The sequence below is a fragment of the Sodiomyces alkalinus genome, assembly GCF_003711515.1.
Source record: "Sodiomyces alkalinus F11 unplaced genomic scaffold SODALscaffold_6, whole genome shotgun sequence".
Classification (NCBI taxonomy): domain Eukaryota; kingdom Fungi; phylum Ascomycota; class Sordariomycetes; order Glomerellales; family Plectosphaerellaceae; genus Sodiomyces; species Sodiomyces alkalinus.
In genome coordinates this window covers 1-17,060 of record NW_021167084.1, presented here as the reverse complement: position 1 = coordinate 17,060, position 17,060 = coordinate 1, and the positions used below count along the sequence as shown (strand labels likewise).

General features: G+C 52.2%; 7 protein-coding genes across 7 annotated transcripts; all 7 read right to left on the bottom strand.

Annotated features, from left to right (window-relative positions):
- Window positions 1-86: 86 nt before the first annotated feature.
- SODALDRAFT_340138 (arginine permease) lies at window positions 87-1,723 on the bottom strand (the record flags this gene model as incomplete). Its single annotated transcript, XM_028612916.1, has 2 exons — window positions 87-1,486; window positions 1,570-1,723. The coding sequence occupies 2 exons, from the start codon at window positions 1,721-1,723 to the stop codon at window positions 87-89; spliced, it is 1,554 nt and encodes a 517-aa protein (XP_028465562.1).
- An 809-nt stretch (window positions 1,724-2,532) lies between these two features.
- Window positions 2,533-4,157, bottom strand: SODALDRAFT_333511 (ADP-ribosylglycohydrolase). The gene has a single exon (XM_028611995.1). It carries the CDS (start codon window positions 3,906-3,908, stop codon window positions 2,847-2,849), a length of 1,062 nt encoding a protein of 353 aa, XP_028465561.1. The 5' UTR covers window positions 3,909-4,157; the 3' UTR covers window positions 2,533-2,846.
- A 111-nt stretch (window positions 4,158-4,268) lies between these two features.
- On the bottom strand, window positions 4,269-4,851 carry SODALDRAFT_333510 (hypothetical protein). The gene has a single exon (XM_028611994.1). The coding sequence runs from the start codon at window positions 4,797-4,799 to the stop codon at window positions 4,398-4,400; it is 402 nt and encodes a 133-aa protein (XP_028465560.1). The 5' UTR covers window positions 4,800-4,851; the 3' UTR covers window positions 4,269-4,397.
- Window positions 4,852-5,595: 744 nt separating this feature from the next.
- Window positions 5,596-6,765, bottom strand: SODALDRAFT_333508 (hypothetical protein). The gene has a single exon (XM_028611993.1). The coding sequence runs from the start codon at window positions 6,705-6,707 to the stop codon at window positions 5,835-5,837; it is 873 nt and encodes a 290-aa protein (XP_028465559.1). The 5' UTR covers window positions 6,708-6,765; the 3' UTR covers window positions 5,596-5,834.
- A 4,938-nt stretch (window positions 6,766-11,703) lies between these two features.
- On the bottom strand, window positions 11,704-13,044 carry SODALDRAFT_279067 (aromatic compound dioxygenase; the record flags this gene model as incomplete). The annotated part of the gene is made up of 3 exons (XM_028608150.1): window positions 11,704-12,443; window positions 12,544-12,693; window positions 12,819-13,044. 3 exons carry the CDS (start codon window positions 13,042-13,044, stop codon window positions 11,704-11,706), a joined length of 1,116 nt encoding a protein of 371 aa, XP_028465558.1.
- Window positions 13,045-13,472: 428 nt separating this feature from the next.
- Window positions 13,473-14,195, bottom strand: SODALDRAFT_360043 (hypothetical protein; the record flags this gene model as incomplete). The annotated part of the gene is made up of 4 exons (XM_028614225.1): window positions 13,473-13,587; window positions 13,644-13,806; window positions 13,923-14,072; window positions 14,156-14,195. The coding sequence occupies 4 exons, from the start codon at window positions 14,193-14,195 to the stop codon at window positions 13,473-13,475; spliced, it is 468 nt and encodes a 155-aa protein (XP_028465557.1).
- An 847-nt stretch (window positions 14,196-15,042) lies between these two features.
- On the bottom strand, window positions 15,043-16,509 carry SODALDRAFT_295999 (mannose-6-phosphate isomerase). Its single transcript, XM_028608791.1, has 2 exons — window positions 16,081-16,509; window positions 15,043-16,000 (listed from the first exon to the last, which is right to left on the bottom strand). The coding sequence occupies exons 1-2, from the start codon at window positions 16,372-16,374 to the stop codon at window positions 15,065-15,067; spliced, it is 1,230 nt and encodes a 409-aa protein (XP_028465556.1). The 5' UTR covers window positions 16,375-16,509; the 3' UTR covers window positions 15,043-15,064.
- Window positions 16,510-17,060: the final 551 nt, after the last annotated feature.

Below are 17,060 nucleotides of genomic sequence, written 5' to 3'. Positions count from 1 at the left end.
AATGCTTTTGAGTCCCGTTTCATAATACAGTTTCAAAACAAACCTCCATGTTCCCGGTATTTTCAGTGAAATGTAGACAAACATCCTTACAACTCGATCCTTCCCTTGACGAGGTCAACGTCAACCAGCCTAACGTGATGGCTCTTGGTAATGAGCTTATGGCCGACGAAGAGCACGACAAATAGCACGAGGGAAACATAACTGGCGAAAAAGCTGCTCGTGTCCCAATCGATAAACACGGTGAAGCCGTTGGTCAACAGGATGAGGAAGGTGAAGAAGAGCCCGTACCACGCAAGGTAAGGCTGTAGCGGCGCGGTATAGGGCAGAGTGCTCCGGTCGATGCCCTGGGCCCTGAGGGCGGCCATGAAGCGAAGGTGGCACACACAGATGCCGCTCCAGGTAACGAAACCGGCGACGGCGATGATGTTCAGGAGCCAGTCGAAGACCTTGCCGCCATCGGCGCTCAGGTTGAGGAAGGCCAGCAGACCGATCGAGGCGGTGATGCCGACGGCGTAATAGGGGGTGCCGTGGCTGTTGGTCTTGGTGAGGAACTTGGGGGCGACGCCGCCCTCGGCGAGGGCGATGAGGACGCGGCTGCCCGAGTAGACGTTGGAATTAGCGGCCGAGAGCACGGCGGTGAGGAGGACGGCGTTGATGATGTCGGGGAGGATGTCGACGCCGGCGCGCTTGGCGGCGATGACGAGCGGCGAGGCGTTGGCGTTCTTGCTCTCGTTCAGCAGGGCGGGGTCGTTGGAGGGCACGAGGGTGCCGATGAAGAAGACGGTGGCGACGAAGAGGACGAAGATGCCCCAGAAGGTGTTGCGGATGGCGCGCGGTACGCTGCGACGGGGGTCGTGGGCCTCGCCGGCGCCGATGCCGACGAGCTCGGCGCCCTGGAAGCTGAAGCCGGCGATGACGAGGGTGGCCCAGAAGCCGACGAACTTGCCGACGGACCCGGGGACGATGTGCTCGACGAAGGGGCCGGGAGACTCCCAGTACTTGAAGCCGAGGTAGCCCTCGTCACCAACGCCGGCGTTGATGCAGACGGCGAAGATGAGCCAGCCGACGATGGTGACGACCTTGATCATGGAGAACCACATCTCGATCTCGCCGAACCAGCGCACGGGCAGGAAGTTGAGGGCGGTGAAGACGACCCAGAAGACGGCGATGAAGATGCCGACGTTGAGGCCGGAGTCCCAGTACTGGATGATGAGGCCGGCGGCGACCAGTTCGAGGGCGTAGGTAACGGACCAGGAGAACCAGTAGGTCCAGCCCATGGCGAAGCCGAAGGAGGGGTGGGCGAAGCGGGTGGCGTAGGCGGTGAAGGAGCCGGCGACGGGGATGTAGGTGGCCATCTCGCCGAGGGAGGTCATGACGGAGTAGACGACGGTGCCGATGAAAATGAAGGCGATGAGGGCGCCGACGGGGCCGGCTTCGGAGAGGGCGGATGAGGTGCCGAGGAAGAGGCCTGTGCCGACGGTGCCGCCTGGGAATCGATCGCATCCATGTTAGAAATGGCTTCTTTCTTCTTGTTGGGATGAAGGGGAAGGGAAAAGAGGGGAAATGTACCTATTGCGATGAACTGCAAGTGGCGTGCTCGCAGGTGTCGCTGAAGACCAGCATCGTCGGCGACCTCGAGATCGGCCTTGAGGTTAGGCTCCCCCAGTGAAGGCGGACCGCTCCGTTCGACGGAGCTGGCTCGTGGCGTCTTTTCGGAGAACATGTCGACTGTGTGAGGATCGAAAGTGTAAAGGAGTGCGTCGAGGTGCGTCGAGTCCCGAGTCGTCAGATCGGTATGGATATAATCGATGGGTTTCGTTACTCGGAGCCGAAAAGATCGGAATGGCGGACTGTCGGAGCCGATTTGGGTTGTGGGGCACGTCCTCTCGTTCCCTCGTATCCTTCGAGGCTTATACGCCACAGCCTACAGGTCAAAGGTACTCTGACAAAATCGTATCGTCCACGAGTGAAACAGAACATCTCCGACAGTCCTGACGACAAAGATCGAGGGCGCATGTTGAATCTAAATAGCTCCACCATATTTTTTGTGGCACAAACTCTACGAGAGTTTCGAGCTCCACCGCCCCCCCGTTAAAGATCGAGACCTCGGCTTTTTGGTTCGGTAGGTCGGAAAAGTATGAGACTTTGGGAGTCGTATTGGTGAAGACTAAGAGGGTCTCCGTCACCTTGTTGGCGTATAGGTACGTTCTTCACACATTGTTCAGCGAATGGGCTAGCTTCATACCGACGTAGGCGCGAGCCAAGAGAAAAGAAGAATTCTGGAACGATGAAATGGTGGCCAAGCTGAGATGGGAAGGGGGGGAAATGGCAAAAAGTGGTTGAAAAGTGGTTGAAAAGATTTTTTTCTTGACGATCCACGGGCGGATCCGGTAGGACGGTCGGGCTAACATGATTGTACGATTGGACAATGCAAGTTCGGAGGGTGGGACGGGTTGACGGACGCGGCCGCTTAGCTAAGGCCAGCTTAAACCCCTGGCTTGGCCATGTCTGAGCCACGCGGTGCCCGGGTACAGTCTATGAATGCCGTGGATATCCGGGCTGGCAGTTTTTTCTTCTTCTTGTATTTTTATTTTTATTAATTAATAAAAGAAATGAACGATTTTCCCCAGGCAACCACTTTGCCAATCCATCAAATTAATATCTTGTTTTATAGATACTAACTATCATATTGTCTTAAATATTTTGGTGTCTTTTACGTCGGTACCTATTCGTAGACCTACTCGTAGACGGATGACAAAGCCTTGTCGACGTCATAGCCTTCGTCGAAACATCGGGCTTTATCAAGTACCGAGACCGAGTACCAAGTACCTTAGACAATCACGTAATCATGCCGTCGCCATCGCCAGCGCCACCTCTCGAAACTCTTTCCCAAACTGCAACTTCTCCTTCCAGCGCGTGGGAATGGCATCTTCCCCATCCCTGGCTCCCAACAACCCCCCCGCCACCGCGGCATTCGTGTCCGTGTCCCTGCCGATGCGTACCACGTCTACCAAGACATCCTCGAGACTCCTGGCATCTCGCACAGCCGCCACCGCCACCGTCAACGTCTCGAGGACGTAACCGCTGCACTCACCCTCCATGTCGATCGGTGCACCGTTGGCGGCCATGTCGGCGACATCAACCTGGCGGCCCCTCCTCACAGCCTGCATGACTGGACCATCCATTCTCCTCTCCAGGCGAATGGCGACCGCTTCTCCATGATCCACGGCATTTTCGACCGACACTCCGTCGATAAGCGCCGCAGCAATTGAGTTGTACACAGCGCAGGCCGTGGTACATCTGAAGTCGTCGTGGGTGATCTTGCTGATTCGGATGCTTTCGGCGATCATCTTGTGACGGTCGGGCTGGAACAGAGCCGTGGGCAGACAGCGCATAAGACTACCGTTGCCCGCACTGCCCTGACCGGCCCCGGCGCGTTCGGGATCCCTCGAGACCCGGTATCGTTCCAGTCCACGCGCCGTTGCGCCGCCCATGTCCTTGGGAAGCCATCCCGGCGTCCGGTCGGGCCATTCCCCGTCCACCCAGCGCAGGAAGTTCTCCCCCGCGAGCCGTGCGACGTCCAGGTCGGCGCCCTCGCCATTCGTCATGGTGGAATTGCTGTCGCGTGTGCCCTCTGTCCGTGCATCGTGTAATGTCTTGTAGGCGAGGAGGACGCCGCGCGTCATGTCCGTATCGTCCGTGGCGTGGCCTGGAGACCAGTCAAAATGGCCCCCGCCGATGATGTCGCGCACACCCTGTGGGTATGATCGGGCGATCATCACCCGCGGCAGGAACTCCACTGTCGCGCCCAGGCAATCTCCGGCGTGGAGGCCGAGGAGGGCCCCGACGATACGCGATTGCCGTGAGGAGAGCTGGCCGCCGTTGGCCTGCCCAGAAGGAGAGGACATGATTGACTGATGGATTGATCGTTTCGGTGACCTCAGTCTGTCTTCTGCTATTTAATCGTAGCGAGTGTGAGGATGCTAAGGAACGCAATTTATTATCGCGTTGGGAGGGGGGCCGAATGGGATACTTGTACCAAGAGGCCTCTTTCTTTTTTCTCTCTTCTTTCAATCGGTCCAGTGGCAATGGATGCCTGATCAAATGATGTTGCCTTCTGCCTGATTGAGTGGCTGAGCATTGGGAGCATCATAAGTCCTTACGGCACCCAACCCCCATTATTGGTTCACCATCTCAAGGCCAAGCAGGTGCGTGTCTATGTATGGGTAGACGCAAAATAAGGTGTACTTTGTAAATATATGCAGTCAATTGGCCAATACCATCAAATAATTCCAAGGTGCATGCCATTTTACACTCGGGTATAAGGTACGCTGTGCAGTGCATGCAGAAATGCCAAAATATGAGCTAACCAGTTCATCCCATCCAGCTCACCCAGCTCACCCCACACTGCACAGAGTCCAGCCTTTTATTGTCACGTCTATGCCTGGTGATTTTCGCGTGCTCCCGAGTCCTCGCGATTCTTGGCCCCCAGTCTCCGCCTTCTCCTTGGCGAGTAAGGCTGCTCGGCGTTCTCGATTGCGCTTGCCGAGGATGCGCAGAGTGTTTTGTTTCTCAATTTCGCTCATTTCCCCCCAGTTGTTGATCCTGGACATGGTTCCGTCCACGTTGACTACCACCGGACCCATGGCGTCCATGCTGACGGTGGTGCCGCTGTTGATTGTCGTCGTGTTGCTGCCATTGTCCCTGGCGTCGCTCGTGGAAGGGAGCGCGAGGGGCTGCGACTTTGACGGTGGTGGTGAAGATGATGAGGATGACGGTTGATCCGAACTTGAACTCATGGTTCGAGACGTGATGTGAGAGGGAGAGGGAGAGGTGGAGGTAGAGGTAGAGGTGATGCCGGAGATGAAGTTCGGCTGGTTCCGGCGATGATGATAGTCTTGCCTGAGAAGTCTCACTGCTCTACTGGCAATCCGAGAGGAACGAGTCATACTGTGGTTGTTGAACAATCTTGAGAATGGAAGCAGTGCAAGAAGATATTGGCAGAGAACTTGGTTGTTTTGAATACATCGCCAGGAACAAATCGTGCTCTGTTTCGTAGAAGCGACCAATCACGAATCAAGTAGAAGTATCTAGAACTTCATGTCAATGGGACTGAGGTATGGAGCAGGGAGTACTTCTGCAATGGAAATGAACCCTGCAATAAACCGAAGATGACCCGCATAGTGAGTGTATTACGTAAAGGACTTCTTGCACGTGATCTCTCTCCCGTTTTCTCCCCCCTTTTTTCTTTCTGTCCTTTTTTGTTCTTTTCCCATGGACAAGCTCTTTCAAAGAGCACACCTCGACTCGAGGCCATCCCAACACTCGGTACCGACGTCGGGACCATCACATCGTGCAGCTCCGCGAAAATGCTTCGACTTGTCGATCCGCTGATCAGCTTCTTTATTCGTACAACCTCCCGATCTTTACCTGTCGGTACGTCACATCTCCCTTGTTGATCACGACGATCTTGGGCCCTGTTCGAGCCTCCTCGCAACCACACACAACACTTCCCGTGCTCAGAACGGCTCTTGTTCTCACAGGGGATAACCTACATGTAGGCGGCGGCGCAAAGTTCGACGGCGAAGAACCTCACATGTTTCCTTCATTTCTTCATTGACTACCTATGTACAGGAATCCACATTGATGGTTCGCATCTCCAAGCTCGGCCCAGCCATCAAATATATTCTCCTCGAATCGAATGCCGTCCAATCCCACTGCTTCCTATCTCCCACCTCCCACTTCCTGCCTCCTGCGTGAGTGTATGTGTATGTGGCAAGAGATCATGTTTCTCTTCCCACATACACTGTCGTTTTCCTGCATGTGCTCACAGCTTAGGGTTGGCACTGATGGTACCACTCGTTGACAACTCGGCAAGTACCTTCACGGCAAGTCCGCGGGCCGTCCCAGCCGTTGCCGCCGCACTGCTCCCATATAGCAGAGCCGCCGCCCGAAGGGGGAGGAGAGGGGCCGGGAGCAGGGCTGCCGCCACCGCCACCGCGCCAGACGCCGTGGGAGCCGACCTGATTGTAAGGGTACTCGCGGGCACCGTAGATGAAGAAACGCAGGGCGGGGTCGTTGGGGTTGTACAGGCCGGGAATGCGGACGAGAGGGCCGGGGTTGCCGTTACCGTTACCGGTAACCTCGATCTGGGCGCAGGTGAAGTAGAACTCGGTGTCGCCGGACTGGGCGCCGTGGATAGCGATGTGCTCAACGCGGACGAGGTACTGGCCGGGCGGGGTATCGGCGGGGAGGGTAAACTCGACATTAGCCCTGCCCCAGCTACACCAATCGGTATCGCGGAGGGGGTTCATAGGACCGCAGATAATATCCTCGTAGACCTTAAACCACTGGCCGTCGCCACGGTACTGGCGAACGTCACCCGGGGCGCGGGACATATGAATGGTCATGGGACCGGGGTGGATGATGGTACCGCGGTTCCAGAGCTTAAAGCCGACCCGCGTGCCGGGGGAGACACGGGCGACCTCGGTGCGGCCGGCATTGGCGAAGGAGCCGGAGTTGCAGCGGAAGTCGTCGCTGGGCTGGAGGAACTCCTTCTGGGGCTGGATGTTGTTGGAGTTCTGGCGGACGTACTGCCAGTCACGGGTGTCCTGGCCGTTGATCTGCAGGATACTGTAGACGTAATGCGCGGTGGCGGTCTGAGCCATAAGGCCCCAAGCCGCCACGGCGGCAAGAGAGATCTTCATTGTAGGCTCCGGGGGGGAGTGTGAGGGATAAGGAAAGGTCGGCAGAGGATGTGATGGGCCTGATCGACTCAGGGATACGGTCGTCATTCGGGGAGCGCAAGCCGGGGTCTTTATAGTTTTCGGTTGGGACGGAAAACAAACCCACTACTTCGTACACAATCCGCGGCACGAGCCATTTCTCGATCGCAAAGCGATAGGACGTATGGAGCCTGGAGGGAGGTGCCAAGACGGGGTTGACCTCTTGTTCGGCCGAGGAATATATGCCTCCGTCAACCAGACAAGGCAGTCAAGTCTTTCGACGGAGCATCCCCACGATACTCGCGACGAGTTGTTAATCCTCTTCTCTGCCAATGGTGCGGCTATGAAGCATCATGGAGGGTTATCAGGTGCATTGTGTTGGGCTTCACGAGAGTCTTTCGGCTGGGCTACGTTCTACTTCCGATGTCATAAAATCAAGACGATGATATCTGAAGAGCGTTTGAAAGCGTGGATGTCTTCAGCCTGACGTGATTGGCCAAGTGGAGGAAGTTGGTAACCTGGTCAGGACCACAAGCTGCCACAAACACCCTTGAATACAAGTCACTCGTGCTTGTTTGATCCTTTCTTGGCAGAGCAACTCAACAAGTACGAAGTATTACCAAGTAATCCTCTGTAACATGGACTACCATGTACGGACGAACGATGTCTTGGTAGGAATGTGTGGGGTACCCCGTAATTAGAAAGGGAGTCCCGTGTCTTGGTCTGGTTACAGCCTTCCATGCACATGCACCCCGCGTGATTCGCAGAGGACAGGATCACGTATTCGTACTTTACCGACCTGACCCGAGCCAAGCACTTCGTGGTACGGATTACACGGGTGGATGCTCCGGCGCTACCAGTACCATGCCTTAAGGAATCTCCATCGACGGGAGGCTGGGTGCTCGACTTGGGTAGGTGTACGATGCTATTCTAGTGCTCGCACACCCAAGTGCCGAGAAGTTCGTCAATAAGGCTGGCAAGGGGGGCGGAAGGAGGTTCTCCGAGCGGCACACTACTGACCAAGATTAAGACAAAAGAGTAGTATTCTTGACGTGGGTAAAAAATAAACGGAATGTGGCATTGATATGGCATACGAGAGCATTGGAGAGCATTGGGCAGTCGAGCCGACGACCCTCCCCTTAAATTGTCGGAGTACGTAGAGAATTTTGCTTGTCGTGAGTGTTGATGAAGATTCTTGGACCAGATGTGCCGACTCTGCCGAGGTATATACGAAGTAGGGATAAGGTTAAGACCGCTGAGACGAAGTTGAAACTAACCCATGAAGGCTGACCCTGACCCGCTTTTCTTATCACCTGCGGCCACTCTGCAGCTGCGCCGTTGGACTGGTTGACCGGTGGCCCCAAGGCACCACGACAACCACGGATTAGACATGGGCGTGTGGGGGAGGCAACGGCTGATGCGTTTACAGAACCAGGTAAAATGTTAAAACATCAACCAAGGGGGATAGCCAAAAACCGAAGCTCGACCGGGGTGCATTGGTTCTTGGTTCTTAGTTCTTGACTTCTTGGTCCTCCGAGGTCTAAGAGACACATGGTCATAGGGACAGTGTCTATGACCAGCGATAAGGTACTCTATATCGTATTACCATAATTAGTACGAGCACCGTCGTACTCGGTTAGATAGATACGGAGTATATTACTCCTGCTCTTGAAGCAAAGATCGGCAGTTCTCCTATTGGTGATAGAAGTACCTGTCCTGGAGTATTAATTACTGAGAGACCCAATCGGTGTCCTTAAGACATACAGGGTTATCTCACAGGGGTCTGGTACAGGTTAGCACCGGTACTCCGTAGTCCTTGTTTCGGATGTCGTTAAATGTCTCGTTCAAGAAAGGGAAAGTGCTTCTTGAATGTTGACGCCATCCACCTCTTGACGCTTTGTCTTTCGGTTTACAGTACCTTCTATTGGTTCATCCTCTGTCAAGCCGCCTAACGTCGTGACAACGTGGTCATCATGCATCGTTGTTTCCGACGGATCGGGCAATGAAGCCGCGCGAAAACTTCTATCCCGGGTCACGCCATCGGACTCTGCAGAAGCCCATATGGCAAATGCGCCGTATTGCCTGGATGTCGATATTAAATACCACACCTCCCTTGCCATTTGGTCCGTGTCTTATCCAACATGCCCGTAGAGTATAGTAGCTGTGAAGCAGACCGCCAAATGCCACGGCGTTCCTCTAAGGGGGCTAGCTTCCGTGGATATTCACATTCGAATCGTTCGAAGAGATACAGAATAGAACTCGTTAGTCGTTACTCGTAACTGGCACGGTATAACCGTACGTACAATAGACATTCTCTCTACGATATAAAGGGCGGGAGAAGCATCTACTCCGTAAGGTTAGAGATCAGGATTGCAATACCGTGTCTATTGCGATTCGAATCCCACGACGCTTCAGCCAGGTAAAAAAAAAAGGGGGGGGTTGGGAATGGTTCAGGTTGTGTGTGTGTGTGCTCCGTAGCGTGGTCCGAAGTGACTGACCAATCCAGGAACGCCAAGGGGTTCAGGGGCTCAGGGGCCAAAGAAAGCCAAAAGGGGAAAGGGCTCAGGTCCGTTCAGTCGTGCCGCTTTCTATGGCTGAGTAATCAACACCAGCATTGAAAAAGGTGAAGTGTCACGACAAGAGGCGGGTATAGACAGTGTGACACTGCCCGAACCACCCTTCCATTCAGCGTCAAGTGTCGATCACCTTAGGACCGAAGGTAGGTACCTATTCCCAACATACAAAGTGCATCTTCCTGTCCAAAATAACTAACGCCGAAATAGCGACATCCCTGTTTTTTCAGACGTCAGAGACCAAGACAGCGGCGGACTAGGGTCTAGTAAGCGCGCCAATTACAACGGTAGAGTTAAGATGTCTTCGGCACCCCGGACGCCAAGAATGTCCCAGCCCACGCGGAGTCCAAGGGTCCGTTCCGTGGTCCCGAAAGAGACGGTCTTAACGTGGAGTTCCGTACTATTCTATACACATACCTGTAGGGGGGCACTATGGCCTGGGCCTGGGCAAGCGGCATAGTGCCTTTATGAGGTACTGAGGGACTGAAGATATGAAAATCTCGATGAATAAGTGTCTTACAAGAACTGTACACCCGAAGGCATGATCGTACCTATTCTGTTTTGTCTAATACGTGGTGAGAAGGTAATCTATATCTAATCCCGGTGCAAAATTCTCACTAAATAATGTAGCGGCACACTTTTATATGATATGGCATGACACGGCATTAACTCAACATATCGCAAATAACACAGGAACCCCCGCGGGGTGAGGTTGCAGGTAGAGTTGACGAAGTGGGCCGACTTCTGGTTTCCCAGTACGAAAGTAGGTATGTGCTCTTTCTCCAGACCCTGGTAGTTCGACTGCAGAGTGATGTGTAACCTGTAACCTGCTTTATAGAAGAGAAACGGAGTTACATATTTCTATCCCCATGTCTCTCTTCATATGGAGTCGTGCACTTCTTGGTTTCTTTCACCTGGTCATCATCCCTTTTATGTTGTCTCCTATAATAGTCCGACGGAGCGAGAAACGCATCCCGAAAGCTAGAGCCACCCGGCCGTATTAGTAATAGAAACAAACAAGAATCCTTCCTAAAAGATACTTACGAAGTATATATAGATAAGGAATGCCCCTGGTGAACTTGGCATTTGACAGTTGCAACGCAGACTGCTTTGTTATAGGTATTTCTCTAATTATATAATCTGGCTGGTATCGGATATCCTATGACTTGTTGAGTGCTTTGGGTATTACTTCTCTAATGCTATCAAATCGCATACTCAGGGTAATTCCGGTTGCTTTTCTGGATGTATAACCACCATCGCCGAGGTGACATAAGTAATTCTCAGTATCCCGAGGTATGGCAATACCAGCCTCAACCCGCTCATCGCGTGTATAAGCCTCTATCACTCTGGTTTCCCCGTGATATTTTGGTGTTGCACGATTAGCCGACACATAGCAACCCGGGCCAGTTACTCTTGGAGGTCCCTTTTGGCATATACATAGCCGGCCAGACGTATGTACACAAAGTCGAAGCCGAGTGAAGGGGGAATTCCTGCATGAGTGAGACTGTTCTAGCCCTCAAGTGCTGTCATAAGCCAATTCTCCTGGACGACTTGCTGGGCGGAACTCTTGTTCCCGCGCAGCAAGTGTGATTGTTTCTCACCATCGTGAGGGCTTTACCTTGCTTCTTCGGAGCACTTGGCTCCGCTCCCCAGGTATAAGTCGAGAACATACAAAGGGGATAGCACCTGAATTATACCGCGACTTCCGCTGGGAGGCTGACCGTAGTCGTGGAAGTCAGAATAGTATTTGCCATCGTCTTCCATAACTATTACTCATCTAGCCTAGTTTCCGTCAAGGCCCCTCTTCGACTATAAGTTGCCTATTGTATGAAATTATGGCTTGCTATGTAGATTGTCTTTTCTGATACTTGCACGAGCTCAGCTCTGGGAGTCAGTGTAGCCTCTCGAATTTCTTGCATCGCACTGCTATATGCGATGCAGTGTGTGTTGCAAGCCCCTTAGCGAGCTCTATATCCATAGCGTATACCCACTAGAGATGTGGCAGGGTGGATTGCATTCCGAGCATTGGCTGAGTGATGGATGGGCTAGGACTTAGTGTTGATAACTCGGGTTGATTCATCCTCATTGTATTTCGAGAATCAGTGATTAAGTTAGAATAGTCACCAAGATGGCTTCTGAATATACGCAGGAAGGTCTCTTTCAACGTGAATAAACTTCCAGACTAACAACGAGCTACTATAAGATTCAGCGACCGTCAGCATGCTTGATAATGGCTAAGCCTCAAGGCACCTCCCATAACAAGTACGAAGACCATGTTTGTACAGTTTAAATGTTAATATATTGTTACTCGAACCCTCTCAATCTTGGAAAGTCTTAAAAACAACAATCTCGCCCAAGACAAAGAAATTGGTCAAGGACAGCTTATGTTGAAACGAGCAGCCTACTTAGCTAGCGTCAGTTGTTTCGTCATCAATGTTGCTTCCGGTAGGCGGAGGCCCGGGGAAAGGAGGAAAAGGAGGGGCGGCGTCGGGATTCCTAACCCCTCCTTCTTCGTACAGAAGAACAGCCGGGGTAATGCTTCGCGTATGGGTCATGTTGATACCAAAAGCCAACCAGCCGAAAATGCCGTCCGAGATACGGTCGCCGAGTAGTGCGTATTCCATGAAGGGGTCCACACCGTCCACGATGGCCTCCTCAAGCAGGAACCAGTCGTCAGCATTTTGCGTCAGCGCCTGTCTGTTCAGAGGGTAAGGATCCTCTTTTTCGACTGTATCAATAAGGGCCTGGTCAAAGAAGACTTGTCCGACATGGCTTGCGTAGACCTCGTTGCCCAGCGTATTGTTCTCGTGAAGGGTTGCGTTGGTGTGTACCAAGAGGTGGATATGGGTGGCACGACCGGCATAGTGGCCCGGGAAGATGGTCTCGAACTGCGCAACGCCATCCTCATCCGTCGGCTGGATGCCGCGAAGCCAGGTCTGGTTGATGTTGTCTTCATCTGACAGGTCACCATTGCCGAAAGCCACGACGCCCGAGTAGACACCCGTGGCATTGCAGTGCCATATCTCCAGGTAGACGTCTGGAATGGGATCGCAGGTCTCGACGTCAATGACCTGATAGTCCAGTACAAGCCCCACTCCGGGTTGATCCTCGACGACGTCGGTTCGGACGTATTCCCCACCAACATCTAGTGTTTCAGACGACGTTAGTGGCAGACTTCTGTCTGATGGGTACAGGGAGAAGAGGATGCTCCTTCTTCAGTTGACCCCTTGGGAAGCATGGCTCACAGTAGGGACCCTGGGTGACATCGGGTGTAAGTACGCAGGAGTTTTGCCCGGCGAAGAGAGTCTCCGGGTCAGTATCGGGCGTGTAACCGAGGTCCGTTCTGTTGTGGTCGGTGTTGAGCGGATCATCAACCTGTCGTTTCTTCAAGCCGCCTTTTTGAGTCCAAAGGCTATTAGTATCGGAGAAGACAGACGCAGCACAGGACTTTGCAGGAAGTTGGCAGTCAAAGTCCATGGATGATGAGACAGGGTCACAGGCCGGTGGCAGCTTGACTTACGCTTCTCTCGATGTTGCTCCAACAGCGCCGCACGACGGGCGACATTACGTTCATGGATCCCGCGATCTTTCAGCTTGGGGGCGCAATGGGCGAGAGATCTGTGCTCGATGGACTGAAGAAAAGACCGACGCTCGAGCAACTCCTCGTTAATGTTATGGCCAGGGTGGGCAAATACACCCTGGGGCCCAAGAGCCAGAAGAACGGCACCGAGAATCAAGGGACGCATGATAAAGGTGATAATCAAAACTTAGGAGAGGTCAAGTTTGATGACACTTAGCCGAAGAAGGAGTGTGTACTAGGAAGCTCTCGTTCAGAAACATAAAAGCCGCCTGGAATCAGTTTTATATCTGGGTCCCTCCTCGATGCCGCCTATTACGACACTTACTCTTGCGTGGTCGGGGAGGAAGGTTCCGACACACCGCACAATGAGTTAGCCGGCCTCATATTTCCATATTGAGAGCATTCCCATAATATGCCGTGGCATACCGAGTGGAAAGTAGCATTAACATGGGTACATGATTATCATGTCACGATTTACCCAGCTATAAGAGGTCTGTGGGACTAAGAGGACAGACACATGCATTGTTCCGGATACTACCCTTTATTGGTTTGTTTCGAAACCTGTACCGCATTACGGCACATCATAACAAGGGCTCATTTTGGTTGAAGATCAGCCGATGCATCGAAGGCGATGGATGGGCGGAAGAAGAAGACGGGAAGTCGGTCAATGGCCTCGGTAGTTAGCGAGACAGCATGCCAAATATCACATCTTCACTTCAGGCTGATTAAGTCAGTCTCAGTGTTCGATCATCCAGCGTCCCGGACGAAATTCTCGCACCAGATGTCTTCATATACAGCTGAGGTCTTGTCGGTGTTAAGATGGAACTATTGTTCAGCTTGACTATATCACTCGTGTAGTCGATCTCGGTATCGTCCCCGCGTCTAGAATGGAGATGCATGAAAATATTAGGGAACGTTCTATGCAAATCTGTATGCCCAAATTGTTGGAGGTTGGTCAGCACACCGAAACGGGATGTGGGAGACCATTTTCAGTTAGGAGACGTAGTCAAATGGACAATTGGGCGCTGCCTAATAACTCCTGACTTATGCTGCGCAGGACGAAGTCGGAAATTTGGGTGAAGCGCCCCTGTCCTGTAACCCCATTAATATAGACTCTGTCGATCGTCGCTGCCGGTAGATACAGACCCCGCTCAATGCCGCCCAGCGTGGTATTCTTCTGGCCCTGTGGAGAGACTGTAGTTAGTCGACAAGCACGCTACTGGTTGGATGAATACGGAAGATAATCAGGAAGATAATATTAATCAACGTCTACATACCATGGTTCACGGACAACGAGACGGACATCCAGGGTAACATTTACACCTATATATGTGCATCTAGGAAACAAGCCTACCATCAAGTGAATCCGGAAGCAGTCTCACCATATATCACATATTCTCAAAGGGTTATACTACGTCAAAGTGGGGATCAAGGACCATGTCTTATTACCTAGGAGATAGAATATCACTAGAGAGCGCCTATGTAACTAACCACTACCTATTAAGTCTATCTTTGGCTGTCTAAAGACTCTGAGCTACGCATCCGGAATAGCGCTGCGTAATAAACGTCCCAAAGCCTTCAGCCTAAATGGGTCTGCAAGTGCTACGTCTTTGGGTCTGACATCTCCTACAAGCCAAAGTTAGAGTACGCGAACCGCAGGTATCCGCAAGGGTGAAATGTCGTACTCCCTATGCATCTTCCTCAAAGGTCAGCCAGCGGTTGAAGATATTGGCTCCTTATATTCTTCCATTTATTGTAGAGGGTTTACTGTGGGAGGATGGAATTAGGCGGCTCACGCTGGACCTTGGATGGCACTCTTGAACAAGAACACGAGTGACTTCTGAAGCTTCCACATGGAGGCGCCATTAATGAAGACCTCAAGCACCAATTTGCTTGAACTACGGAAATGAGTACGTATCATGACCAACCACAGACGAAGGGTATACTAGGGCCTTACAACAAACCCGGGTACCATAGAGGGTGCCTGTTATCAGCGATATAGTGTGTATTACCTTAGTGGACGTGTCTTACACCAGACCTGGCGAGCGCCACTGCAAGAAGCACTGTAAGAGGACTCTGTCGGACTGTTGACTAGACTGACGAGGCACTACCCGACAAAGAAATTCTTAAGCACTGAGAATATAGGTCTTCTGTTTGTGTGGACGCCTATCTTCACTTCTCTCAATCTACACCACAGCCGTATATATCTGCATAGATCCTTTCGAGCTAGCCCACTTCACTTCAACATCCGGTGCAATAAAGAAGATGCACCCCGCCTTGACATTGAACTTCTTTCCATCCCCTTCAAGTATCCCTTCGCCACCAGTGACTATGGCAACACCGGGACCGTCTCCGGCTTTCACTGTCTCGCTCTCGCCATTCTCAAGCTCGGTGCACAACATATCAAACTCACTCATAGGCGGTCTGTAAACCCACGTTTTACTGTTTTTGCCCGTTGCACTCCGCTCCCGAGGCAGCGCAACATCGTTCTTCGAGTGCGACTTGAAAGTCAACGTCTCGGCAAACAAATCGATACTGTTCCTGTCTGCTCGTGGGCAAAAACCTGCGTTGAGCACATTGTTGCTTCTGGCCATGCATTCGACGATGTCCCCGCTAAGGTAGGCGTGTATTCCATCTGCTGGAATGTACAGAGCCTCGCCTGGCTTTAAAGTCAGGAAATTCATACAGAGCAGAGCTACCAGGTTGCCTGGATCGGTGTCTCCATACTGTTCCTGCAGCCGCGGTAGCAGGTCCAGGACATAGCTGTTATCCCCGAGTTCCTCCTTCGACATTGCTCGGAGGGCACCTTGGGCTCGCTTAACGGTCGCCTCGTCGGCGAGGAGGATTGCGCGAGTGACTTCGCGTAGGGTATCATCAGTCCACGATGAGGAAGGAAGGCTCGGGTCAGGAAGGAATTCGAGGAAGGCCGGGTTGTTGAATATGGGTGTGATTTCCGTGAGCGGCTTCCAGCCGGCGAAGACCTCAAAGTCACTGAGGGCGACAGCAATCTCGGGTTTGTGGTTGGGGTCGCTAAATTGGTCCGGGTCTTTGCTGTGTAGCTTGGAAGCGAGCTCCTTGTTGGGATGAATCTGAAGAGGAAGAGCTTTGCTGATAGAGAGAATCTGACCATTATGCTTGTCAGCGAGTTGCCATCACAGATTCACAGGACGGAATACGAGGGCACTGTTCGTGTTCGACTAACCTTAGGCAAGAATGGCAACTGCGCATCGAACTCTCGAATCACCTTGTCCCCGAGCAGGACTTCCTTGTGCTTTTGAAGATGCTCGCCAAGTGGCTTCCCAGTCGTAAGAACGCGACCGGGAAAGTCAGGGTAATCGCCGAACCACAGCTCGGAGTAGACCTTGTCGTCCTCGACAGCAAAGTCGGGAGTTGTCTGGGCGCAGAGGCGTGCGGCGAGAGACGACTTGCCATTCTTCCCCCAGTCGTAATTGTTACATGTGCCGCTAATCTGGAATACACGGTCTGTCGAGGCCATGTTGAGAGATGTGCGACAGTCGGACAGACTACAGTGCGTCTCAGGTTCTCAGGTCTGATAAGAGCACAGTAAATGTGATTGTCGTCTCAATTGTAAATGACAAAGAGAACGTGTCGACGACATTAACTATCCCAGGTGTGTTTCGGAAAAGTATAAATTGAAATAGTATAGGAGATTATTTATGAGGCGGGGATATGATGCGGGCGGGATTCATTGTCGTTATGCCGTAATCGTTTGGTTCTTGGTGTTTCTCTTGTCGAAGTTAGATCGACGTCATGTTCTCATCATAGGCACACAACCAGGTTATTATAGGGACTTAATAGGGAGACCTCACGTTTCAATATCGAGACCTCACACGTGATATTTTAGTGGGGCTATAACGCTATTACTAAGAGGTATATATACCGCACCTATTTTATATATACACTTTATATAGAAAATCGTAGGCGATATCGTAAACCTTAATATATTACTTCTTAGACCATAACTTTAAATCCAACCGCCTAAAATACTATAATAATAAGCCACGATATCCTATATAAAAATAACCGATTACTAACCCTACGGCTCCGACCTCCCTAAGGGCGTTTTTCCTTTTAATGGAAAGGCGTATAAAGCTTTTACCGCATAGGGTTAGGGTTAGGGTTAGGGTTAGGGTTAGGGTTAGGGTTAGGGTTAGGGTTAGG